General features: G+C 41.7%; 1 protein-coding gene across 2 annotated transcripts in view; it reads left to right on the top strand.

The window, feature by feature from the left end:
- The window catches only part of LOC141154300 (semaphorin-3F-like), an 85,507-nt gene that overhangs the window by 38,357 nt on the left and 19,705 nt on the right, over positions 1–27,445 (top strand). For both annotated transcript variants that reach the window (XM_073639967.1, XM_073639968.1), the window contains 4 exons: positions 24,805–24,965; positions 26,302–26,364; positions 26,840–26,959; positions 27,337–27,430. In XM_073639967.1, the coding sequence (XP_073496068.1) occupies positions 24,805–24,965; positions 26,302–26,364; positions 26,840–26,959; positions 27,337–27,430 (438 nt within the window). The remainder of the gene's footprint in view (positions 1–24,804; positions 24,966–26,301; positions 26,365–26,839; positions 26,960–27,336; positions 27,431–27,445) is intronic.

Here is a 27,445-nt window from a genome sequence, read left to right as displayed (position 1 = left end):
TGTATGGACTTTCTAGGGGCACATATGGCATCAGTAAAGATCTTGTATTGAGCCTGCAGGTGGAGAAATGTTATTGCCGTGTCCTGCCTGTACATAGTTTTCTCGATAGAGAGAGAGGGAAAAAGCCGCTGACTGATACCTCTGGCTGCGGTTTATCTTTTGTGGGGACAAAAATTAATTTGGGCATGTTGAAACTTAACTTGCGCAATGCTCCTTTCCTCAACATCTGCTATCAGGAGGGTTGAAATACCATTTGGTCAGTCATCTAATCTGTATGGTCATCTTTACTGAAGTTCTGCTGCCCCTTTGTTGTTTATCAAGATGTAGCAAAATCCACACTAATGTGCCTGGCACAGCAGAGATCCCTGATTTTGAGATGATTTTTAACGTGCTCTATTGATAGAGGGAGCGGCGTTTAATGTCCAAATTTTCCTTACACTGTGAGTAACATGAGCATCCATTGAAATGAACAGATCAGGGACCTCTAGACCTCAATAAAGTAATCCCAGGAGGCAGAAAAACAAAAATAGGAGATCAGACTGACAATGTGTCATCCTGATCCTTCTGCAGGGACAGGAAACTGAAATAATCTATTTTACAAATTAAAGGGGTTGTTCGGTGTGGAAGATCGGCTCAATCGGCTGCACATAGAGGTAGACACAGGAACACTGTGTGGTGGTTTATTAAGAGTACGGCATAAACCACAGCAATGTTAGCAAAGCAAACACTGCCTTCCCGGCCTAACAGGAAAAAAAAAAAACAATGTATGGCACAGTCCTTGTTGCTATGGGAAATCGCCTTCTTCAGGAACAAAACAACCCTAGGTTTAGCTTTCCTTCACATCACAATACAGCTCAAGAGCTTTTACCTCCAGACCCACACCACACACACTGCTCTATAAAGCTGGGTATTTATCCTCTGGACTCCTCCCAATCTACAGCTGTTCAATCATGGTACCACTAAACATGGCTGATTAACCCCTCTCACCAGTTTGTGTGCTAGATCATTTTTCCTAGGTTTATATTACTGAAGTTAATATCAGAGCACATCTCCACTCTAGTACTTTGCCAGTGACTTTGTCACACCGGTTAAAATAAGTTTTCATGTATCCACAGGGTAGGTGATAATTTGTTGATTAGGTAAAGGCCAACTGCTGGGACCTGCACCGATCAGAGCACTTTTATATCCGTTACAATGACGCGGCAGTGCACATACTCGACCGATAAAAGTTACACGGCAGGAATAAACAATCTGCCAATTGGTGAGTGCTTCAGCAGTCAGACACCCACCGATCAGTAAGTTATCACCAATGCCATCGTCATAGACTTTTCTCAAGCATGGATGTATATTAGCAAATAACATTTAGAGGGACAGATCAGGGGTCTGTAATTTTTAAAGATGTCTGGTCTATCACAACAGGCACCAATGGCACAGCACAGGCTCTATCTACTATTTCGACAATCCCTTCTCAATCCTTATGTTTACCTTTTGTAAAAAAATATCACTTATACCCACCTTCAGTGCTGGCGCCATTCAAACGGTGTTGGCACTGCCTCTCCCGGGGATCGCCTGACGTTGTTGTCAGGTGATCCCTGCGGCAAGTGAGCACCGGCTTCACTCTCCCCTTCATTGGATAAATCGCAGACATCCAGAGTTGGAGTTGATTGCAGTAACTGTCACCATAATTAGACTGTCAAGTGAATGAAACTTATTGACTGCTGGAGGAGACCAGCTTCACCATTCAGTTGGTTAAGGTTCATTTACATTGTATTCCTGTTAGAATCCTCCTGTTTGTTTTTTCCCATCTTGTGTTTTGCGGTCAAGTGACCAACTGCCTTTATATTCCAGCTCTGCCTTTTTGGCTTTGCTGGACTTCAGTGTTGTTTGACTGTTTTGCTAGCCAAGTGCTTCGGTGCCTATCTCTCAGTTCGCTTGGTCCTTTGGGACCTCTAGTACCTTTTTTGTCAGTTTTTATTTTGTTTTCTGCAACAACTTTCTCTGTTCAGGAGGTGTCCCTTTTTTGTTCCAGTCCTTAGTTCTTTTAGGGACCCCTTCCCTTTATTCTATAGGTATTCGTACAGACTAGCCTAGGACTAAGGCGGGTCTGTTCGCTAGGAACAGGCAGACCGCTACATCGTAGGGATTCAGCTTAGTCTTACTTTCCCCTTCTTTCCTTAGTTCTTGTTGCAGATCATAACAGTAAGTCCAGCCCCCCCCTAAAAAAAAGATAAAGGGAAATTAAGAAAATATTAATACGGGAATCAGTATGGCTTCCGTCCAGGATTTGGCTCAACCCTTGCAGGGGTTAACTCTGGAGGTGGCCGAGCTCCAGCAACACGTGAGTAGCTGTTCCGGAGCGCATTTTGTGGAACCCAAGGTAGGATTGCCGGATGTTTTTTTATGGTAAACAGCAAGATGTTTTTTCCTTTAAAAATGCTTGTTTGTTATTTTCGTTTGAGACCAAGGTCCTCTGAGAATGAATCACAGCGCATTGGGTTTATTATGTCACTTTTGCGCAATGAACCACAGGGGTGGGCCTTTTCTCTTCAACCTAATGATCAATGTTTGAGGTCGGTAGAAGAGTTTTTTTCTGCTATGGGTCTATTATATGACGATCCTGATCGAATCTCATCTGCTGAGGCAGAACTCAGGCGTTTGAATCAGGGGTCAGATGATGCTGATACTTATTGCACACACTTTAGAAGGTGGGCTTCTGAGGTCAGATGGAATGATCCTGCTCTGAAATGTCTATTTCTTCTTGGTCTGAGTGAAATGGTTAAGGATTTGCTAATTGCATTCCCTGCACCTGAGACTCTGCAGGATGCCATGCAATTAGCTGTTTGTGTGGATAGGAGGCTGAGATCTAGGCAGAATGGAGGTTGGGGCGATGTCGCTCCACTCTCAGGAAAGAGACCGGAGATTCGCCGAGGGATTGTGTCTTTATTGTGGTAAAGCTGACCATTTGATTAAGTTTTGTGAGCTTTGTTTAAGTAAAGAAAGAAAAAAAAGGTCAGGTACGCCCGTATAGCTTGTTTACACTCTGCAGGAGTATTTCTTTCAGGGAGTACCACTTTGCAGAAAAATTTGATTGAATTTCAGGTATTTGTGGATTGTGGTTCAACACTTAATGTAATTGATAAAGGGTTTTTGGAAAAACTTAAATTGAAATCCAAACCTTTGTCATCACCTATTTCTGTGATTGCAATTGATAACACTCCCTTGAAATGTATTACTCACAAGGTTGCTGCATTTCCCCTCACTATCAATGGTCTTCACCAAGAAATTTTGGACTTGGTTGTATTAGATAATTTACCCTCTCCGGTCGTTCTAGGATTGCCTTGGTTAAAACTGCACAATCCTTTGCTGAACTGGTCTACTAATATGATTAAGTATTGGAGTCCGAAATGCCATGATAAAAGTTGTAATGGTCGCATTGCGGCTGTGGGAAAAGGGGAATTACCTGTACCTATTCAAGATTTTTGGAGGTTTTTTTTCGGAGGAGGAGTCACAAGTTTTACCTCCTCATAGAGATTATGATTGAGTTTATTCCGGGATCTACTCTTCCCAAGAGTCGCTTGTTTAATCTAATTATCCCTGAAAGAAAGACCTTGGAGGAGTACATACAGACTAGCCTGGCTGCTGGTCACATTAGTGTTAGAACCCTCCTGTTTGTTTTTTCTATCTTGTGGTTTGCGGTCATGTGACCATCTGCCTTTATATTCCAGCTCCGCCCTTCTGGCTGTGCTGGACTTCAGTGTTCTACTGTCTCTCTAGCCTGGTGCTTCTGTGCCTTTCTCTGTCAAGTTCTCTTGGTCCTCTGGGACCTCTAGTACTTTTTGTCAGTTTGTCTTTTTGTGTTCTGCAACAACTTGTTTAGGAGGTGTCCCTTTTTATCCCAGTCCTTAGTTCTTTTAGGGACCCCTCCCCTTAATTCTATAGGTCTTCGTTCAGACTAGCCGAGGACGAAGGCGGGTCTGTTCACTAGGAACAGGCAGCTCGCTACATCGTAGGGATTCAGCTTAGTCTTACTGTAGGGACAGCTTTCCCCTATCTGTCCTTAGTACATGTTGCAGATCATAACAGTAAGTCCAGCCCAAAAAACTAAAAGGAAAGAAATTCGGGGATCAGTATGGTTTCCGTCCAGGATTTGTCTCAACGCCTGCAGGGATTGTCTCTGGAGGTGGCCGAGCTTCAGCAACACGTGAGTAGCTGTCCTGGAGCGCATTTTGTCGAACCTAGGGTAGGACTGCCTGATGTTTTTTATGGTAACCAGCAAGATTTTTTTTCCCTTTAAAAATGCTTGTTTGTTATATTTTTTTTGAGACCAAGGTCCTCTGGGAATGAATCACAGTGCATTGGTTTTATTATGTCACTTTTGCGCAATGAACCACAAGGGTGGGCCTTTTCTCTCCAGCCTAATGATCCGTGTTATTAAGGTCTGTTTAAGAATTTTTTTATGCCATGGGGCTATTATATGACGATCTTGATCGAATCTCATATGCTGAATCAGAACTTAGACATATGAATCAGGGGTCAGATGATGATGAAAATTATTGCACACACTTCAGGAGATGGGCTTCAGAAGTTAAGTGGAATGATCCAGCGCTGAGATATTTATTTCTTGCTGGTCTGAGTGAAAGGGTTAAGGATTTGCTAATTGCATTCCCTGCACCTGAGACTCTGCAGGAAGCTATGCAGTTAGCTGTTCGTATAGACAGGAGACTGAGGTGCAGGCTCAATGAGGTAAAGACTCCTGTAATGTCAGGTCCTAGTCCCCAAAAAATCTGCTCTGATGGCGGGGAACCGATGGAGGTTGGGGCGATGTCACTCCGCTCTCAGGAAAGAGACCGGAGATTCGCCGAGGGATTGTGTCTTTATTGTGGTAAAGCGGACCATTTGATTAAGTATTGTGAGCGTCGTTTAAGTAAAGATAAAAAAAAAAAAGGTCAGTTACGACCTTATAGCTTGTTTACGCTCTGCAGGAGTGTTTCTTTCTGGGTGTACTACTCTGCAGGGAGTTTTGATTGAATTTCAGGTATTTGTGGATTGTGGTTCAACACTTAATGTGATTGATAAAGGGTTTTTGGAAAATCTTAAATTGAAATCCAAACCTTTGTCATCACTTATTTCTGTGGTTGCAATTGATAACACTCCTTTGAAATGTATTACTCACAAGACTGCGGCATTTCCCCTCACTATCAATGGAGTTTATCAAGAAATTTTGGACTTGGTTGTTTTGGATAATTTGCCCTCTCCAGTTGTTCTAGGATTGCCTTGGTTAAGACTGCACAATCCTTTATTGGACTGGTCTACGAATGTGATTAAGTCTTGGAGTCCGAAGTGCTATGATAAATGTTGTAATGGTCGCATTGCGGCTGTGGAAAAAGGGGAATTACCAGTACCTATTCAAGATTTTTGGAGGGTTTTTTCGGAGGAGGAGTCGCAAGTTTTACCTCCTCATAGGGATTATGATTGCACCATTGAGTTTGTTCCGGGTGCTACTCTTCCCAAAAGTCGCTTGTTTAATCTGACTATCCCTGAAAGAAAGGCCTTGGAGGAGTACATAGAGACTAGCATGGCTACTGGTCACATTAGACCTTCTAAGTCGCCTGTGGCAGTTGGATTCTTCTTTGTTATTACTGATCTGCCCGTGTCCTAGGGTTTTACTGTCATCTGGGTGGTCGTGGACCGTTTTAGTAAGATGTCATTTGGTTCCATTCATTAAGTTGCCCTGTGCCAAGACACTTGCTAAGGCGTTTGTTAAGGAAATTGTCAGGCTCCATGGCGTTCCCACCGACATTGTTTCTGATAGGGGACCTCAGTTTGTGGCTCGCTTTTGGCGTGCTTTTTGTGACAGGTTAGGAGTCCATTTGTCATTTTCGTCGGGTTATCATCCTGAGTCTAATGGACAGACTGAAAGAAAGAACCAGGATGTAGAACAGTTTTTGCGATGTTTTGTGGCGGACAATCAAGAGGTGTGGTCTGAGTTTCTGCCTCTCGCAGAATTTGCTCTTAACCCCTTTACAACCCAAGGTGGTTTGCACATTAATGACCGGGCCAATTTTTACAATTCTGACCACTGTCACTTTATGATGTTATTACTCTGGAACGCTTCAACGGATCCCCCTGATTCTGAGATTGTTTTTTCGTGACATATTGTACTTCATGATTGTGGTAAAATTTCTTCGATATCACTTGCGTTTATTTGTGAAAAAAACTGAAAATTTTGAAAATTTAGCAATTTTCAAAATATGAATTTTTATGCCCTTAAATCAGAGAGATATGTCACACAAAATAGTTAATAAATAACATTTCCCACATGTCTACTTTACAAAAGCACAATTTTAGAACCAACCTTTTTTTTATTATTAGGGAGCTATAAGGGTTAAAATTTGACCAGCGATTTCTCATTTTTCAAACAAAATTTACAAAACCATTTTTTTAGGGACCACATCACATTTGAAGTCACTTTGAGGGATCTTTATGACAGAAAATACCCCAAAGTGGACACCATTCTAAAAACTGCACCCCTCAAGGTGCTCAAAACCACATTCAAGAACTTTATTAACCCTTCAGGTGCTTCACAGGAATTTTTGGAATGAGGAAGAAAAAAATGAACATTTAACTTTTTTCACATAAATGTTACTTTAGACCCAATTTTTTTTTTTATTTTCGCAGGGGTAATAGGAAAAAATAGACCCCAAATTTTGTTGTGCAATTTCCCCTGGGCACGTAGATACCCAATATGTGGGGAAAAAATACTGTTTGGGCGCACGGAAGGGAAGGAGCGCCATTTGACTTTTTGAATGTAAAATTTGCTTGAATAATTAGCGGACACCATGTTGCATTTGGGGAGCCCCTGATGTGCCTAAACAGTGGAAACCCCCCACAAGTGACACCATTTTGGAAACTAGACCCCTCAGGGAACTTATGTAGATGTATGGTGAGCACCTTGAACCCCAGGTGCTTCACAGAAGTTTATAACATTGAGCCGTAAAAATAAAATTTTCACATTTTTCCCACAAAAACGTTTTTCAGCCCCCACTTTTGCATTTTCATAAGGGTAACAGGAGAAATTGCACCATGCAATTTGTTGTGCAATTTCTCCTCAGTAAGCTGATACCCCATATGTGGGGGAAAACCACTGCTTGGGCGCACGGCAGGGTTCGGAAGGGAAGGAGCGCCATTTGACTTTTTGAATGTAAAATTTGCTTGAATAATTAGCGGATGTGCCCCTGATGTGCCTAAACAGTGGAAACCCCCCACAAGTGACACCATTTTGGAAACTAGACCCCTCAGGGAACTTATCTAAATATGTGGTGAGCACCCTGAACCCCCAAGTCCTTTACAGAAGCTTATAACATGGAGCCGTGAAAATAAAAAAATCAAAACTTTTTCCACAAAAATGATGTTATAGCCCCAATTGTTTTATTTTCACAAGGGTAAGAGGAGAAAATGGACCCCAAAAACTTTTGTGCAATTTCTCCTGAGCACGCCAATACCCCATATGTGGGGAAAATACAGTGTTTGGGCGCACGGCAGAGTTCAGAAGGGAAGGAGCACTGTGTGACTTTTTGAACGCAAAATTGGCTGGAATCGAGAGCGGATGCCATGTCGCGTTTGGAGAGTCCCTGATGTGCCTAAATAGTGGAAACCCCCCACAAGTGACACCATGTTGGAAACTAGACCCCTCAAGGATTTTATCAAGGGGTATAGTGAACATTTTGAACCCAGAGGTACGACACAGAATTTTATAACATTAGGTCATCATATTGAATAAGTTGTCATTAGTCTTGAGCACAAGTGCTCGCTACTTGAGTTTGCATCGGGTACTCAGGTATGCACCATGTATCACGGGTGCTCATGTGAAATGCTCGAGTCCCCGCCCGCATGTTTCACGGTTATTAGACACCCAAAAAAAACATGCGGGGATCGCTCGTGCATGGCAGGCAATCGCCACAAGGTTTTTTTGGCCGCGAAGCATATGGGGCAGAGACTCGAGCACCCGCGATACTCAGTGCATACCCGAGCACCCGATGCAAACTCAAGTAGCGAGCACTTGCGCTCAACACTAGTTGCAATATCGTCATCTTTTTTTTTTTTTTACATTTGAAAAAAACCCCAACCCTAACCCAAGAGTTTATTTTTTACCCCATTCCTTGTGCAGTATAAGTGATTAGACGACTTTATTCTTCGGGTTGGTGCGACTACAGAGATACCAGAATCATATCGAGTTTTTATGATTGACAGCTGTCACACACTAAAAGACGCATTTTTTTGTAAAATCTAGTTTTTGCATTGCCATATTTTGAGAGCTATAATTTTTCCATATTTTGGCCAACAGAGTCATGTGACAGCTAGTTTTTTGCGGGATGAGTTGACGTTTTTATTGGTGCCATTTTCAGGCACGTGACATTTTTTGATCGCTTTCTATTCTGATTTTTGGGAGGCAGAATAAACAAAAACCAACAATTCAGGAATTGTTTTTTATTTTTTTGATTCTGTTCCGCGTGTGGTAAAATTGATAAGGCAGCTTTATTCTTCGGGTCAATACCTTTACAGCGGTACCGCATTTATATCGTTTTTCTATGTTTTGGCGCTTTTACATAATAAAAGCAATTTTATAGAAAAAAATATTTTTTTGCATCGCTTTATTCTTAGAGCTATAACTTTTTTATTTTTTGGCTTATGGAGCTGTATTGTGGCTTTTTTTTTTTTGCAGGACGGGATGATGTTTTCAGCGGTACCATTTGTATTTATATTCGTCTTTTTGATCGTGTGTTATTCCATTTTTTGTTTGGTGGTATGATGATAAAGCATTGTTTTTTGCTTCATTTTTTTTTTTTTTTAACCGTGTTCACTGAAGGGGTTAACTAGTGGAACAATTTTATAGGTCAGGTTGTTCCGGACGTGGCGATACCAAATATGTGTACTTTTATTGTTTTTTTTTGTTGTTTTTTTTCATAATAATACAGTATTTATTGATGGGTACATTATATTTTTATTTTTGCTGGATTATTATTTATTTATTTTTTTACAATTTTTTTTTTCACTTTCTGACTTTTTTTTAAACTTTTTTACTTTGTCCCACTATGGGACTTTCACTTTTTTTATTCTGATCGCCTGTATAGCACAGGAATGCAGCACCATCCCTGTGCTATACAGGCTGTCAGTGCTGCACAGGGAAAAGATAGTTTGGTCATGCACTGCGCATGACCAAACTATCTTACTGCTGTCTGGTGACCCGGATGTTGTCATGACGACATCGGGTCGTCATGGCAACATCCGGGAAGCCGCGGCAGACAGCGCTGGAGACCGGAAGAGGAGGTAAGTATTGCGATCACCTCCCCTTGCCACCGCAATGCTGCGATCGACTTTGATCGCAGCATTCCGGGGGTTAATGTGCCAGGAGCGGTGTGAGACCGCTCCCTGCACATAGTACCGGGTATCAGCTGTGACAATCAGCTGACACCCAGCGGCGATCGCGCCCACACAGCGTGTGTGCGGGCGCGATCGCAATGACGTATTAATACGTTTCAGGCTCTTAAAGCACAGGGCGCAGATACGCATTAACACGTCTTGGGCTTTAAAGGGGTTAACAACCATACATCCTGCTCAGCTGGGTGTTCTCCTTTTTTTGTTGTACTGGGAGACATCCGTCTTTTGGTTCGTTCTCCAAATTGGGGTCGGCGGTGCCGGAGGAGGAGAATTTTTCCGGTGATTTGGAGAGAGTTTGGACTAATGTACGTTGCAACCTTCAAGAGGCTAACAAGAAGTCCAAGAAGTATTTTGACAGGAAACGTAAGGAGGTTTTGTTTACTGTGGGTGACATGGTTTGGTTGTCCTCAAGGAACCTGCGGTTGTGGATTCCCTCTAAAAAGCTGGGTCCTAAGTTTGTGGGTCCATTTAAAGTGCTTCAGGTTGTTAACCCGTCTGCGGTTAGGTTGGATGTCCCTACTTCTTGGAAGGTTAATCCTGTGTTTCATGTTTCCTTGTTGAAAAAGGCTGATGTATCTGATAGGGATGCCACTGTTACAGTTCCTCCTGTGGTGGAAGACGGTGAATATGAAATTTCACTTATCTTGAATTCTAGATGGCGTAGAGGGATAGTACAGTATCTCATCTCCTGGAAGGGTTTCGGTCCCGAAGACAACTCCTGAGTGAGGGCGGATGATGTCTCTGCTCCTAGGCTTGTTAGAGCTTTCTACAAGAGGTTTCCGGATAGGCCTGGGCCTGGAGGATCCGGAGGATTCTCTTAAAAGAGGGGGTACTGTTAGAATCCTCCTGTTTGTTTTTTCCCATCTTGTGTTTTGCGGTCACGTGACCATCTGCCTTTATATTCCAGCTCCGTCTTTTTGGCTTTGCTGGACTTCAGTGTTGTTTGACTGTTTTGCTAGCCAGGTGCTTCGGTGCCTATCTCTCAGTTCGCTTGGTCCTTTGAGACCTCTAGTACCTTTTTGTCAGTTTTTATTTTGTTTTCTGCAACAACTTTCTCTGTTCAGGAGGTGTCCCTTTTTGTTCCAGTCCTTAGTTCTTTTAGGGACCCCTTCCCTTTATTCTATAGGTCTTCGTTCAGACTAGCCTAGGACTAAGGCGGGTCTGTTCGCTAGGAACAGGCTGCCCGCTACATCGTAGGGATTCAGCTTAGTCTTACTGTAGGGACAGCTTTCCCCTTCTTTCCTTAGTTCTTGTTGCAGATCATAACAATTCCTACATAAGCTGTCAATCACCTGATGAATGAACAAAACGCTTTGTTCGTCAGGTGAAGTTCTTTTTAAGCTTGTTTAAAAATCATTGTTTTCGACAGCATCTTGTCCTATTCAAAAACATGAAGTGCTGTCGAGAACAATGGCAGTTTGTACACTGAAATGATTTATGAACAATCGTCCTTAGGCCATTCGACCTGTCTAAATAGGCTATTAAATGATCGGCTTTCTCGTTTGGCTGCAGTTTGTCTAATATAAATGTACCCATAGGTTAATGTAGTTTTACCAGATAACAGGAGGATTTTTTTTTAACCCGAATGCATCGTACCAACTATAAAGTTTAGTGGTGGATGACAGACACAGAGGCCAGGCCTGTTCTACTCCACAGATTACTTTTTTCAGTGTTATCTTTCTCACCAATGTCAAAATGTGTGATTAATTCCACTCTGGTTTGTTGCTTTTACCCTGTGACCCATTAAAAAAAACACATAAGAAGGAAATCGTATGTAATTGCAAATGCAATAAATAGTACATGTCTGGCTTTACTCTTTGAGCTCTTTTCAGTACTTGTAAAGGATTAACTTTCTAACATATAAAGGAAGACTGGCTGGGGAAAGAATGAGAAATAATATTAGAAAGTTTTCTGCCGTTATTTCTACATGTCTCCATAAGTGTTCCCCTGGCACTGGGCAGCTCCTGGCACACCAGATGGTGTGGGATTTCCCCCCTATTATTTTGTAATAATGGGGACATTGTGTGATTAGTATTGTCAGGAAACTATTGTATGTGATTTAATGGCCCATTAAATCAAGGGCAGAAGAATGAAAGGAGTTTCTCTACAGTCACTGTAGAGATCACATTAGAAGTTTCCTCATAGCGGAGTCCTCCTGTATTCTACATAAGAACTATTTAACACTTCTGACATTCATGGTTTGAACATAGTTTGCAATGTCTGTACCGGCCACTGGTCTCCTGACTCAAACTCAGCAGCTTCATATGTGGCTAAAGTTCCAGACAGGAGACCTGCGAGCATCTCTCCGATGTGTGAAATCGGCCTAAGAAGATGCTTCATAAATACTTGGGCTTTATTCAGACGTCCGGTTTGTAAGTGCTCTATCTGTGTTTTTCACTGATAGAGCACATACCCATTATAGTCTATGGGGCTATTAACATGTCCGTGTTTTTTTTTTACTGCCTTAATGGTTTGCAAAAATCAACGGAGACATGTCCGTTTTAACCCCTCGCCAATGCAAGTATATGGATGCGTGAAAATGGTGAACAGCGATGCAATCCGTTTACAATATGTGTGCTGGTAGATATAATATTATACAGGTAGAGAGAATGAATGAATATGAGAGAATCACTGATGAGACGATATTACTGATTACTTTACTGATTCTGTACTGATCTTGAGTTACATCCTGTATTATACTCCAGAGCTGCACTCGCTATTCTGCTGGTGCAGTCACTGTGTACATACATTACATTACTGATTCTGCTCTGATCCTGAGTTACATTCTGTATTATACCCCAGAGCTGCGCTCACTATTCTGCTGATGCAGTCACTGTGTATGTACATTACATTACTGATTCTGTACTGAACCTGAGTTACATCCTGTATTATACTCCAGAGCTGCATTCACTATTGTGCTGGTGAAGTCGCTATGTACATACATTACATTACTGATTCTGTACTGTTCCCGAGTTACATCCTGTATTATACTCCAGAGCTGCACTCACTATTCTGCTGGTGGAATCACTGTGTACATACATTGCATTACTGATTCTGTACTGATCCTGAGTTACATCCTGTATTATACCCCAGAGCTGCGCTCACTATTCTGCTGGTGCAGTCACTGTGTACGTACAGTGGCGACCAAAACTTTTGCATTTTTTTTTTTTTTTTTAAAGTGTGATTCCTTCTGTCTGGTTGTTGTAATGTAATTTCCCTGGTGATGAATTGAAAGTGCATGAAGTTGTCATCATACAAGACCTTAATTGTACCCAAAATGCTTTTGAATATAAGTATGGTCATTTAATTAAAGAAAACTGACTGCCAAAAGTTTTGCATCTACTATTTATTGATTACAACTTAGAGAGTAATTCATTGTACAATGCCATAACTTAGTATTTTGTAGCATAACTTCTTGCTTTAATTACTGAACCACACACCGAGGGGGCATTGAAGCCACTAGGGGATTCAAGACTTGAGGGATCTTGCTATATTCAATTTGCAAATCTACAAACAATTTATCTTTATTGCTATGGGTACGGGCCCCATCTCGTCACCGTAACTGATCCCAAAGCTGCTCTATAGGATATAAATCAGGTGATTGGCTTTGGCCATTGCAAGAGGTGAACATTTTTCTTTGCTAACCAATTTTTGACTAAATTGGATGTGTGCTTAGGATCATTGTCTTGCTGGAATCTCCATCCCCTGCCTACTTTGGGTTTTACCATGTGGCAGCATTACATTCTCCAGTATATCCTTGTACATGATAGCATTCATATTTCCATCAATTCTATGCAGAGAGCCAATGGCAGATGCATAAAAACAGCCCCAAACCATGACATTGCCACCACCATGTTTCACTGTAGGTGTTTGGTACCTTCCATCATTACATTTTCAAATTGGGCGGTATATATAGTCCTTGCCATCACTACCAAACAGATTGAACTTGGATTCATCCGACCACAACACCTCAGACCAATCTGTCTCTTTCCATTGGCTGTGTTCTTTGGCAAACGCAAGTCGGACCTTCCGGTTCTATGCAGAGATGAAAGGCTTGACTGGAACTTGTTTTTTCAACCCCACTGCTCTTAGCCGTCGCATTTAATCAAAATTCGACTACCCTTGAGAAAATATGCAAAACATTTGGTCCAGCAGATGTTGAAAACTAACACATAAAGGAATAAAACAATGTCACACACAATTTTCATCCTTATAGCTGACAACCATTTGCTTCCGGTTTACTAAAATCACCAGGAAAATGGCGTCACTACAACCAGACAGAAGTAATCATACTTTTTAAAAAAATTCCAAACCTTTGGTCGCCACTGTATATTATTACATTATTACTGATCCTGTAGTGATCCTGAGTTACATCCTGTAATATACTCCAGAGCTGCACTCACTATTCTGCTTGTGCTGTCACTGTGTATTATACAAATAAGTAATGTATGTACCCAGTGATTCCATTAGAACAGGGTTTGGGAGTATAATACAAGATGTAACTCAGAATAAGTAATTTATTTGCATGGTGGCTTTTCCAGCAGAATCAGGAGTGCAGCTCTGGAGTATAATACAGGTTGTAACTATTTATATTTATTATATCTATACGTCAACTGTAAAATGGTGATGTTGGCTTACCCGTTAGTGTCACAGAGTGTGAATAGGGTGTTAGGCTGTGTGCCCACTATGCGTTTTTTAAGCGTTTCCGCAGCGGCAATTCCACTGCAGAAACGCTTAAAAAACGCTTGGTAGAAGATCTGCCATTTTCTCCAATGATAATCTGCATCTGCTGTGCACATGCTGTGGAAATTTCCGCTGCGGATCATCATTGCGGAAAAATCCGCAGCGCTATCAATTATTTTGCGGAATCGCTGCGTTTTCGCCGCCATTGACTTGCATTGGACTGCATGACATCCGCATCACTGCATCTGTACATGCGGATTCCATGCATTTCAATGTGCGGATGGTACCCGGATCTGGAGAAGAGGAGACTCTCCTTCGGACCCGGATACCATAGTACCTGTAAAAAAAAGAATAAAATAAAATATATACCCGTCACATGACTAAATGACGTCATGGCAGGTCCTTTTAGTCCACCGTGAGCGGCCGGCCAGCCAAGACGCATCGGATAAGGACACCGGGGGCCATCAGAAAGTAAGTATAATGTATATTTTTTATTTTATTCTTTTTTTTACAGGTACTATGGTACCCGGGTCCGGAGGAGAGTCTCCTCTTCTCCAAACCCGGGTACCATTCTTTTACGGTCACACTATATAAATCCATGCCGGTTGCATGGATTTATATAATGTGACCAAGTTGTCAAGCACTTTCCAAGTGATGCTAAAATCGCTTGGAAAGCGCTTGACAACCCGCATGCGGAAATGCATGCAAAAACGCTTCACTTCCGCTTGTCCCTGGCAGGAAAAATGCATGTAAAATCCGCATGCGTTTTTTTCTGCCAGGGAGATGCAGAAACGCTCAGGAAAAATCTGCATCGTGGGCGCATAGCCTTACTGTGTCTTTTTTTCCTTCCCTTGCTAAGCAAAATTCTTTTATTTGCTGTTTGTTATGCAGTTAGCAGTGTGACTCAGTGTCAGTATCACAGACTCATCTACACACCCTGTACTGCAGACTAGTGATAATACGTCCTCACCCATCTGCTATAATGACCCAACCATCATTAATCAAGGATTAAACCTGCTGCCTAAACAGGTGCAACAAGGAATGGGAAGTCTGACAATTATGACAACATTTTATATTGCTTTGAAATAATTTTAATTATGAAATTTGAGGTCATAACATTTTATTTTTTTTTTTATGTTGCCATAAGTGCTAAAATCGTTCGGCCAGTTGATAATTAGCATATAATAATCTTTGCATTCTTTTAAAAATCAAGAAAGCTTGACAGACTTGTTTCAAGATTGGCGTATTAAGGAAGATTAGGAGATTTAATACTGTGGGTTTCCTTACTATAAGAAGTTTGCAGAGGATTGCATTAGGATCCTCCTCATTCAGAAGATAGAAAACATCAACCTCAATCATGGGGATTTAGGTAAACCACACTTCAAATATCACAACCATTAAGTATGTAAACCAATCAGAAGAGCCTCGGTCGCCCATCTCCTCTCCACTATTTAGGGTGTATAAATCAATCAGAGAGCAGAGCCCACACCACAAAAGTGCATATGCGCTTCAATGTTGACATAAGAAAGTCCGGTAAAACCCTTCCATTCAGCGAGCGGCTATAGGTGAAGCGGTAGTTACAGTAACCGCAACAGCATCAATACCGCAACCATCTGCGCCAGGGTCATTGCAGGCTGTAAGCTTTCTTGAAGAGATGGATTTTCAAGTTCTGTTTGAAAATTCTGAGTGCAGCACAGAATTCCAGAACATGGTATACTCGAGAGAATTCTTGGAGGCAATTGGGTGAGGAATATATGAGTATGGAGTATGGAGGAGAGGTGGAGGTTTTGGGAGGACTGTAATCTGAGTGTCCTCAGCATATAGGTGGTAATTGAAGCCATGGGACTTTATGAATTGTCCCAGTCGATAGGTATAAATTGAGAAAAGAAGGGGTCCCAGGAAAGAGCTTTGAGGGACACCAACACAGGGAGGGTGGGATGAGGAGATAGTATGGAAGTGGAAGATGGTAAGTGTGCAGTTAGAAAGGTATGAGGAGACCCTGGAGAGGGCAAGGTCTTGGACACCAAGGGAAGAGAGGATTTGTAGTAGGAGAGAGTGGTTGACTGTGTCAAGGCAGAGGACAGATGTAGAAGGAGGAGTATAGAGAATTGGCGGTTAGCTTTAGCTGTAAATCGTTAGTAATTTTGGTCAGTGTCGTTTCGGTGGAGCGGTGGAGACTGAAGCCAGATTGTAGGTAGGCAAGGAGTTAGATGGGAGGAAAGTTCAGCATGGACATGTGTTCAAGGAGTTTGGAGACGAACACTAGCAGCGACATGGGACGATACCGGGATGTAGAGGTCAGGTCGAGGCCTGGTTTCTTAAAGATAGGTGTGGTTGTGGCATATTTGAAAGCAGAAGGGAAGGTGCCAGAAAAGTTAGTGATAGGTTCAAGAGATGGGTTAGTGCCGGGATAATCGTGGTGTTGAGGTTGGGGGGGAGGTGAGATGGGTTGGGGTCAAGTGCACAAATGGTGAGATGCGATTTGGAGAGGAGATGAGCAAGTTCTCCTTCAGTGATGGTGGGGAGGAAGGTTATGGGGGAGGGGCACGGGTCTGTTATACGTAGGGGTTGTGGTGGTTGTGCGGTAAAGACTTGTCTTGTTTGATCTTATTTTTGAAATATGCAGCAAAGTCATCTGCAGGGTGAGTGAGGTCGGAGGGGGCGGTATTGGCCGGAGGAGGAAGTTAAAAGTGTTGAATAGCTGTTTGGGGTTGTGGGATAAAGAGGATAAAACGGTTGGGATGTAGAGCTGTGTAACGGAGGTGAGGGCCGACTTTAATGTGAAAGTTGCTTTTTGAATGTGGTGAAGGTTTCTTGCGAATGTATTTTCTTCCACCGCTGCCCGCACAACTATGACATCGGGCTGTTACGCTTCCCGTTGGAAACAGAGACGAAAATTGGGTAATTTATCAACTCAATATCTGCAAAAAGGGAACCCATAAATCATGGGAAACAGCACTGTGAGACAAATCCAGAACGGGTGCAGGCATCTAAAGGGTTAACTCAAATCCATAAGAGTAATATTCCTCCCCAAAAAAATGGAACAGAGCAACACTCCTCAAAAAAAACCCAGTAAAGCCACAGCTTTAAAATGTCTCTAAAGAAGAGCTGAAACAATGCTGCCTATGTCTTGCATGTTTTGGATGTAATAAACCACTTTTTTTTTTTTTTTTTTTTTTCTTACTAAAGCGCTGTTTCACTTATTTTGCATAACAACTAAATTATCAAATGGTCTTAACAATAGGATATTTGGCAAATATCATAGAGCATGACAAAAAAAACCACATTGTATGCATGAAGATGGACTTGGTCCTGTATATAGTGCACTGATAATTGCATGGCGAGTATTTCTGAGATAATACATTGAGTAAATAATCTTATCTCTGCCCAATAAACCATTAACATAAAAGGGACCTACATTTTTTCCTACATCCTCCATATGCACATCTATAAGTATTGCTACCTCCTATAACGATCACGTACCCCTCCACATTCACAACATGGCCCCTCAGATGTATTTCCATTCTAGAAAAACAAGATACAATCAATAAGATCAAATAAATAGTAAAACATTGTAATCTATATTTTACTCATTAGGTGTTATACCTCCTGATCCACATAATTTTTTTTCCACTGGCACCCAATGGGCAAGTTATGGCACTGTCTAACTACACATTGGCACACGCCTAAGCCTTCCGTCAGAGGCATACTATACTTTTCGATGGAAGGCTTGAACTCTACAGAGCCGTGCATAGAATAAAAACCAAAAACCTCACCGCTTCCCATTTCAATCCAATGATTCAGTATGACCTCCTCCCCACCTTAAAAGCGAGTGCAAAGGATCCTGTCTACCAAGCATGGTAGCAGCAGAGATATAGAAATGGTGGGGTCACATCTCAACACTCTTTAAATAAAATCACTTCTTTATTCACCCATTCTAAATGTCTAAAAAAAATATTACAGGGCAAAGAGCAAAACAGGACCGCCAACGCGTTTCATGGCCATGAGTAAGTGTTTGAAACGCGTTGGAAGTCCCTTTTTTTTGCTCCTTACACTGGTATATTTTTTTATGACTTTGAAAATGGATGAATGAAGAAGTGATTTTATTTGGAGGATGCTGGGATTGGTGTGTCTCCATCATTTCTATAGAGCCGTGCAAAGTTCAGGTGTAGATGTAGCTGACCTTTGTGGTGAGCGGGCATGTGAGTCTAATTCTCAGCTGAATTCTCCTTATAAAGATAGTCAGTGTTTATTTTCTCATGCTATTTACATCTTACTGGAGTGTACTGATTTCTCCAAATGTTTTTTTTTTTACTCCTGTCCAAATTTGGAGATTGTCTAATTTGTTTATTTCTACATTCAGGAAGATGAAGTAAACCAAGAATCCTGATTAAAGCCGAGGATATTTTCATCTTATTAGTGTGTATAGCTAGAAATGTTGCATTTATTTGGGAGTTTGTTAGTGATGTGATTTTTTTCCTTGAGAAAACAGGTTTTGGATGAGTTACTTTTCAGTTGATGTTAACCTGGCCATATATATGTACACTGCTCAAAAAAATAAAGGGAACACTTAAACAACAGAATATAACTCCAAGTAAATCAAACTTCTGTGAAATCAAACTGTCCACTTAGGAAGCAACACTGATTGACAATCATTTTCTCATGCTGTTGTGCAAATGGAATAGACAATAGATGGAAATTATTGGCAATTATCAAGACACCCTCAATAAAGGAGTGGTTCTGCAGGTGGGGACCACAGACCACATCTCAGTACCAATGCTTTCTGGCTGATGTTTTGGTCACTTTTGAATGTTGGTTGTACTTTCACACTCGTGGTAGCATGCAACTGACTCTACAACCCACAGAAGTTGCTCAGGTAGTGCAGCTCATCCAGGATGGCACATCAATGCGAGCTGTGGCAAGAAGGTTTGCTGTGTCTGTCAGTGTAGTGTCCAGAGGCTGGAGGCGCTACCAGGAGACAGGCCAGCACACCAGGAGACGTGGAGGGGGCCGTAGGAGGGCAACAACCCAGCAGCAGTACCGCTACCTCTGCCTTTGTGCAAGGAGGAACAGGAGGAGCACTGCCAGAGCCCTGCACAACGACCTTCAGCAGGCCACAAATGTGCACGTGTCTGCACAAACTGTTAGAAACCGACTCCATGAGGGTGGTATGAGGGCCCGATGTCCACAGATGGGGGTTGTGCTCACAGCCCAACACCGTGCAGGACACTTGGCATTTGCCACAGAACAACAGGATTGGCAAAGTCGCCACTGGCGCCCTGTGCTCTTCACAGATGAAAGCAGGTTCACACTGAGCACATGTGACAGACGTGACAGAGTCTGGAGACGCCGTGGAGAGCGATCTGCTGCCTGCAACATCCTTCAGCATGACCGGTTTGCAGTGGGTCAGTAATGGTGTGGGGTGGCATTTCTTTGGAGTGCCGCACAGCCCTCCATGTGCTCGCCAGAGGTAGCCTGACTGCCATTAGGTACCGAGATGAGATCCTCAGACCCCTTGTGAGACCATATGCTGGTGCGGTTGGCCCTGGGTTCCTCCTAATGCAGGACAATGCCAGACCTCATGTGGCTGGAGTGTGTCAGCAGTTCCTGCAAGATGAAGGCATTGAAGCTATGGACTGGCCCGCCCGTTCCCCAGACCTGAATCCGATTGAGCACATCTGGGACATCATGTCTCGCTCCATCCACCAACGTCACGTTGCACCACAGACTGTCCAGGAGTTGGCGGAGGCTTTAGTCCAGGTCTGGGAGGAGATCCCACAGGAGACCATAAGCAACCTCATCAGGAGCATGCCCAGGCGTTGTAGGGAGGTCATACAGGCACGTGGAGGCCACACACAATACTCAGCCTCATTTTGACTTGTTTTAAGGACATTACATCAAAGTTGGATCAGCCTGTAGTGTGGTTTTCCACTTTAATTTTTGCGGTGACTCCAAATCCAGGCGTCCATTGGTTAATAAATTTGATTTCCATTGATGATTTTTGTGTGATTTTGTTGTCAGCACATTCAACTTTGTACAGAACAAAGTATTCAATGAGAATATTTCATTCATTCAGATCTAGGATGTGTTATTTGAGTGTTCCCTTTATTTTTTTGAGCAGTGTATATATATGTCTCTATCTCAAGGGGATCGATCTCATCTCAGCAGTTTATCTCCTGATGTAAGAGAAGAGCGGCTTATAACCCTCTCACTATTGAAATATGCATCTTTGTATGAGCCGAGGCTCCACGTTTTTGGCTAAGTTGGCAGAACATACATGTCCACATGGTCTCCATTTTGACTGCAGATATACTGAATGAGAAGCACTTAAATTGTTCACTTTGTAAATCTATAGTGTATTGAAATAAACAATGTGGGGATGCAGCCGAAAAACATCACCAAACTGCCCCGTGTGAACCTGACTTTACCCTGCTATAGACAGCTGATCTGCTATAGACAGCTGATCTGTAGACATGTGGCAAAATACTTGACTACCGAGGTGAAGTTTACGAACGTAGTCTTCTAGACACTTTCATAAATATTGGTGATTTCATGAATGATTGACTTAATATTTGAGGACATACAGGATGTTTGGGATAGTTGTATTTTATAGGTAATAAGTCTTAAAGGAAATTAGAAAAATGCATAGTTCTCCAATTTATATTCTAAATTTTGTCCAGTTTTGTAGCAGAAAGCTGTAGTTTTATCGGGATCAGTCAGACATTATGTAATCACTGTCTGACCAGAAAAAAAAGTCTGTTTAGTTTTATAACTTTGTGATAAGCCGGCAATAAGCATCTCAGATGACTTCTCCAATGTAGGTAGGACTAGAAAGCTATCTAATGTGTGATTTTTTTCTCCAACAGGACATACAGTAGCTGTCAGCCGAACAAATGATTTTTGACTGGTCCAGGCTACTATTTAATGTGTATGGGGGTGTCCTCACTCTCCCCTGACAACAGGTGTTGTGGTAAAAAAAAGGGTCAATCATCATCATGCCCAATACTCTGTTCTTGTAGGACACCCCAGAGGTGTCTGGCAGCGACTTGGGCTGGTTTCACTTATTCATGTATCGGAGTACAGACTGTGATGTACTGTACTTACAGGTCTCATGAAATCGGCCTTTCTCTCCTTTGTTCATTTAGAACACATGCATGCTCTGTCAAGCTGAGTGTGCATGTGTGTGTGGGGATATATGAGGTTTGGACACCTTTTAAGGTCCACACAGTAAACATGCAAATAAAAGATTGTTCTAAAAAGGTAACTGGATTGGAAAAAATGCTGGCAGCGTGAGCTGAGAACTTGATTCCCCTCTTATGTTACACATAGTTTTATCTATCGATCCATGTTTCTGACAGTTGCTGATAACGTGAAGATTTGTTTTGTGCTTTCAGCTGCATAACAAATTGTTCTCATCTGTCAGCCAGGTGGATGGGAAAAAACTAAAATAAACGCAATCAATTACGGGATCGGACCAATTACTGAACAGATTCTTGGGTTGTGTTCATATCCCAATATTAGGAATTCCCTATGCTTGTGATGCTCATAAAAATTCCCCTTGTGAGTAATACCTTTTCGAGAAACATCATTTTGCTACTTTTCTCAAGTGCCTCCTGCTCTCTTGCACTTGCCCGTTAAAAGAAAATTCCAACTATGAAGGAAAGATCATTGTAAACAGTACACGGTGGGAAACGACTTGAGGTATGCAACACTTGTCTCGTTATTGTAGAGATGTGTAGGAAAGTAGTTAGAGATGAGCGAATGGATCCACAAAAACCCAGGTCCTGCGGTCAGGTCACTATTTTGTGGCTTCCGAACCGTAACCCTGCAAATTGACCCCTACTTGCTGGCATTACTGACTCCTCATGTGATTAGTTCCCTTTCGTGACGTCATGCGCGTTTCATGCCGCAGGCTTGCTAATCAAAAGAGGAGCTGGGGTCGCTGGCAGGTAGGAGGAATGCTGACCTGGCCGCTGGAATTGGGTCTTGCGAATATATTCACTCATCACGAAAAGCCAGTGAGAAGCACACAAACACACACACAAAAAAAAATCACTCCTGGTAAATTCCAGTATAATGAGGCAAGATTCTGATAGACACTTATACCTCATCATGATTGAAGGATCGTAGGCCTTTTACTAAAAAAATAAGGTGGTTTCTAATGTTCAAATCATGGGACTCTTTATTAAGTTGTCATTTTAGTCCAAGAAGTGTGTATATTGTGCGTTTTATCCAAAAGCCGTCAGTATTGTAAAATGTGATTTTTGCAGAGACACATCCATCGACACGTTGAAGCAATGGGGCAAATTTACTTATCCTGTCCACTATTTAGACAGCGCATGCTTTGATTAGGTAATCTGAAAATGCCCAAATGTATCTGATATATCAGATACATCAGTGGGCCTTATTCACATGTCAGTATTTGGTCAGTATGTTGCATTAGTGTTTGTAAGCCAAAACCAGGAGTGGAAGTTACAGGGACTATAATAATTGAAAGATTGACACCTGTTTTGTGTTTTGGAGACACTTCTGGTTTTGGCATACAAATCAAAAATAGTGAATGCGTGAATAAAGCCTGAGATAGTTTTGTCTAACTTTCCAACACTTATTAGTTGGCTTATTTTGCACCTGAAATTTGGGGCATGTTGTCTCATTTTTAAGCCACTGCCTCTTTATCTCTCTCTTCCTAAGCTACGTCCCCTTGTTGGATGAGCCACACACAGTAGCTATAAATGGGACTAAAACTTGATGCAACATTATGTTCCAAAATGCTTCAAATTGTGGACCATTTTTTTTTCAGATCAAGGTGCAACTACATCTGTCCCCAATCCTCAATCCTCTCCACTATTTGGACAGCGCAGACTTGAACTAAAAAGTCTAAAAATGCCCAAATTTATCACAGCGTCTCAAGCATGAGCTCGATTAGTTTGCTTACATTTCCCCACTTCTTTGCGTCTGAGTTTTCTTGCAATTTGGCCCCCTGTCTTTTTTTCTCTCTGTTACACATTCTTGGCTCTCAAGCTTGATGCCATAATATTCGGTTCCAACTGCACTAAAGGTCTAGGTGCAAACACCTTGTTTTCATACCACATATGTGCGTATGTGAATTTGTTTGCATATGTTGCTAACTGTAGGCCATGATCCCCCCCAGCGCAGAAAATATCAACTGCAATCTTTACATTTTTACATTATATTTTTCCCCCACTAATTACTATTTCCAAATCTCACATCCGGTATCATACGCTTTAAAGAACACATTTATGGTAACGATCCATGTGACATTTTTGATTCATGTGTTTGGCCAAACTGACCGAACATTAACTTGGGCACCACCAAGATCCATAAATAGAATCCGATTCCATTTTTGGATAGGATTTCATCAGGTATTTGGATTAATCCAGGCTGGACAATAGCCACTACAACACTTGTATGGGGTCATCATTCATCTGGGATATGCAGGTGGAAATTCATGGCATTAGGATCGGGCTGTTCAGCCAGGCTCCCTGATATCCACATGAATACAATTACACTATGATCGAGCCATTCAGCAGCAGAAGTGCGACCACTGCTACGGCGGATAGGATGTGCCGTGCTCATAAATCTCCACGCCGTGCGGCTGGTGTTAGTGCATATGTGTGTGAGGCACTGCAGAACATTACACCGGATAATTGTGATACAGGGGGAATTAAGCTCGAAACTCCCATCGTTCCGGCACAGTGTCCCGGGATCAGGATACCAGATTGAAGGACTAAATAGAATTAATCTGAGGTTTGAATCGCACTTCAGGGAATCAATTTGTAAGACCTTAGGGGATATTGAAGGAATTTGTTTAGTAGATGCAAGCGACCATACTTGTATATCTCAGTGACCCAGGGCCGAGGTGTACATTACTTACCGTGAGGCACACATATTTCTGCTAATGGATTGCGCCACATTATCGGAGTGAATATAGCTGTTGGCTTCTATTACAGCGGATTTAGCATAGCTCACTATATATTCCCTGTTATACTCCAGCTGCCGGCTCCTAATGTTATTATGATAAAATACCCCAGTGCGTAGACCCGTATCAACATGAATAATTCATTTTAAATGTGTAGGTAAAAATTAATATTGCATAGAGGATAGAGATTGTGATCTTCATGATGTATAGGTCTGTCTGACAATACATTCAGCTTGTCAACATTAGAAGTAACCTTGATTTTTAAAGGGGAAGGTGCGCTCTGTTTTAAGGGAGTATTTAGTCATTTGTGTCAGGTTTAGTTGTGACAGAAGATGAGATCAGGTCTGTGCATGGGATACAAAGTATGTAATTAATTCTGAATGTATAGACAATTACACAGCGATGCTGCTTACATACAGGTAGTTGTATGGTACCTCATCTCTTGTATGTCGACTGTATGGGGGGCTAAGGGGTATCACATCTCTTGTATATTTGGTGTATGAGCGACTCTATGGTACCACATTTCATGTATGTATGATGTATGAGCGGCTGGCTGTATGATGCCACATCTCATGTATGTATGATGTATGAGCGGCTGGCTGTATGATGCCACATCTCATGTATGTATGATGTATGAGCGGCTGTATGGTACCATATATATATTTATATATCGCTGTGTCTGAGTTTTTGTGATTTCTGTCCACTAATTTTAATTTGCTGTCACTTTCTGCGTCTTTCTGCAGAGCTCATGGAGTCCCGCACTGCGCGCTTCTTCAGCTTCGGCTTTAATACCAGTGACTATCGGATCCTTCTCCTAGACCAGGATCAGGACAGGATGTATGTGGGAAGCCGCGACTACTTGGTGTCAATGGACCTCGGCAACATCAATCGTGAGCCCTTAATTGTAAGCCCAGGAATTGTAAAGTATTGTATGCTAGAAACTAAAGTAAAATGTTCAGAATTATTACATTATTACAAGCTTATTCAGTAGTAAATTATTGGCAGACATATTAATTGTGTTCACTAGAGTGTAATCAGGGTGGAATATTAAAATATATATCAGCCTGACGTCTTATCAGCCATCTGGGTCAGACGTATCGCAGGATGCTAAATCATGATAGATGATGGTAAGCGCTGCCAAAGAAATGGGTGGGAGGATGGATGCAGGTTGGGGTGTTCAGGAGAACAGATGGCTTACAGTAATTATAATATACAGTGATTACTGTAATAAGTGTAGACCAGACACTGATATTACATAAGACTGTGTGCCTTATCAGGGTAATATATGAATACAGTACTAGAGTCCAATACTGCACGATTATAATGCTCATTTCCAGCTCAGGTATCTGCACAAGGGGTGGCACAATTGGGGAGCCGATTCATCAAACAGTTTTCTCCAGATTTCAGTCGAAACAGTGTTTAATTTTTTTTCAAACTGTTTGTGTAATTCATTGAACAAACATTTGGATAGATTTCAGAACACTTGTTTTTCATAGCTGTGCAAACGTTTGCAACGCACATGATAATCTCGTAATCCTGAATTGCAAATAGGTCTCATACTACGTGAGTGGTGGTCTCGCATATAGCTTTTACACTACGGCCTAAGAGTTTTAAGCTGTCTTTAAATCTAAATCTGATGAAGGCATCTCAGACGTTCCCCACCAGTTGCACAGGTCACGTAGGGAGCAATTACACGTTGACGTGGTCATATGAAGTTTACTGCAGACAAACAGCATGTCATCCTGCTTTACTTGTAAAATAAGGGAGTTGTCACGTATATTATGTATAGTGTCACAGTATAACGTGTGTGAACTACCCACAAGATTAGTATACAACCTGTCCCATAAGTAAGATGAGAGACACTAATCCTGGGACAGTATGAGTGTGGGTGGAAGGGATGGCACATGCTCATTAGTATCCATATACATTTACATCACGTTATGATATTGAGTTGTGGCCATTTTTCTTGACACTGAGTATAAAATCATTGTCCACGGGTAACATAATAGAAAATAATGTTGCTTTCAGTTGGAAAAACAAGATAATCTTGTAGTTATGATACCTTTTATTGTGAAGCATCTGCATCCCTGGCACTGGAAGAAAGCAAAACTGGCAGCAAAAACTGGATTATTCCTGCCGTATGGACTTATTAATGGGGTCCCAGCAATTCTTATAGGGTGCATATACCCCATTATGTGTCAGTAAGCTCATTAGTGACCGTTCTCTTTTCTCATTGTCAGATTCATTGGCCCGCTGCCCCAAGTCGGCAAAAGGAGTGTCTGATGGCCGGGAGGGGACGTGCAGTGAGTATAATAGTCTGTCCTTATAATGCTTCATGTATGTAATTGCCTACTTCAGTCCACAAACACGTACAGCGCCTCACATTACTTACTCTATAAGATGTGATGGGATAATGATATTGAGAAAGGAAGTTTATAGATATATGAAAGTCTATATTGGCTCTCTGTGATATGTAAGCGTGGAAAGTTCTTCGTAAAGGAGATAATAAAATACATATAAAATGCAAGATCATGAAATATTGACCATGCTTTTCTAAAAAGTTACAAATGGAAAAAGTTTCCAAAATCGATCCTTCCTTATAAGATGGAAAAAGCAAATATCCCATCGATTGTCCGACACTTTATTGTTGGATTGATTAGCGTAAACTGGTTACTTCTATTACATTTATATTATCATTCGCTTTTTCATTCCTTCTCATTTTAAAATGTAAATTTCCAGCCGCCTTATTTTACCCCTCCTGTCTTGCTTATCCCATAGGACGAGTGCGCCAATTACCTGCGCGTCATTCAGCCGCTGAATCGAACTCATCTCTACGCTTGTGGGACGGGTGCTTATCAGCCTCAGTGCACCCTTATCTATCGGGGCTGGAGGTCAGAGGTGAGAAATGAGACATATACCATAAATGCCTATAGTCTGGGACAAAATGTCACCACGTCCCGTGGCTTCCTCTGCATATCTGTGGCCTTTCATCTCGCTGTTACATGGCTTACTCACTGTTATCTCTAGGAGTTTCAGACTTTGCTTCTTGTATAAGAATTGCAGCACCATCTTGTGATGATGATGGTTACTACAGGAAAAAAATCTCAGTTAACATCCCAACTACACTCCTATTATTATTACAATTGTATTTTTGCTTCCATCCTAAAATATATTGTATATATAAAGCTGCTGAGCTATTTTATGATTTTACTTTTACAGTCTTGACCATGTTGGATTAACGTTTGCACAAATGTCATGGTTTTTCTCTATCCCAGGACTATGTATTCCGAATTATTTCTGGTTCTCATGAATCTGGAAAGGGGAGGTGCCCTTATGATCCCAAGCAAGAAAACATGGCCACCATTATTGGTGAGTTCCTTGAAA

This window comes from Phyllobates terribilis, unplaced genomic scaffold (assembly GCF_046119375.1).
Source record: "Phyllobates terribilis strain yellow unplaced genomic scaffold, ASM4611937v1 Scaffold_7__3_contigs__length_470593459, whole genome shotgun sequence".
In the NCBI taxonomy this organism is placed as follows: Eukaryota; Metazoa; Chordata; class Amphibia; order Anura; family Dendrobatidae; genus Phyllobates; species Phyllobates terribilis.
Note: the sequence above shows the minus strand (reverse complement) of the source record. Positions and strands in the feature narration are given on the sequence as shown.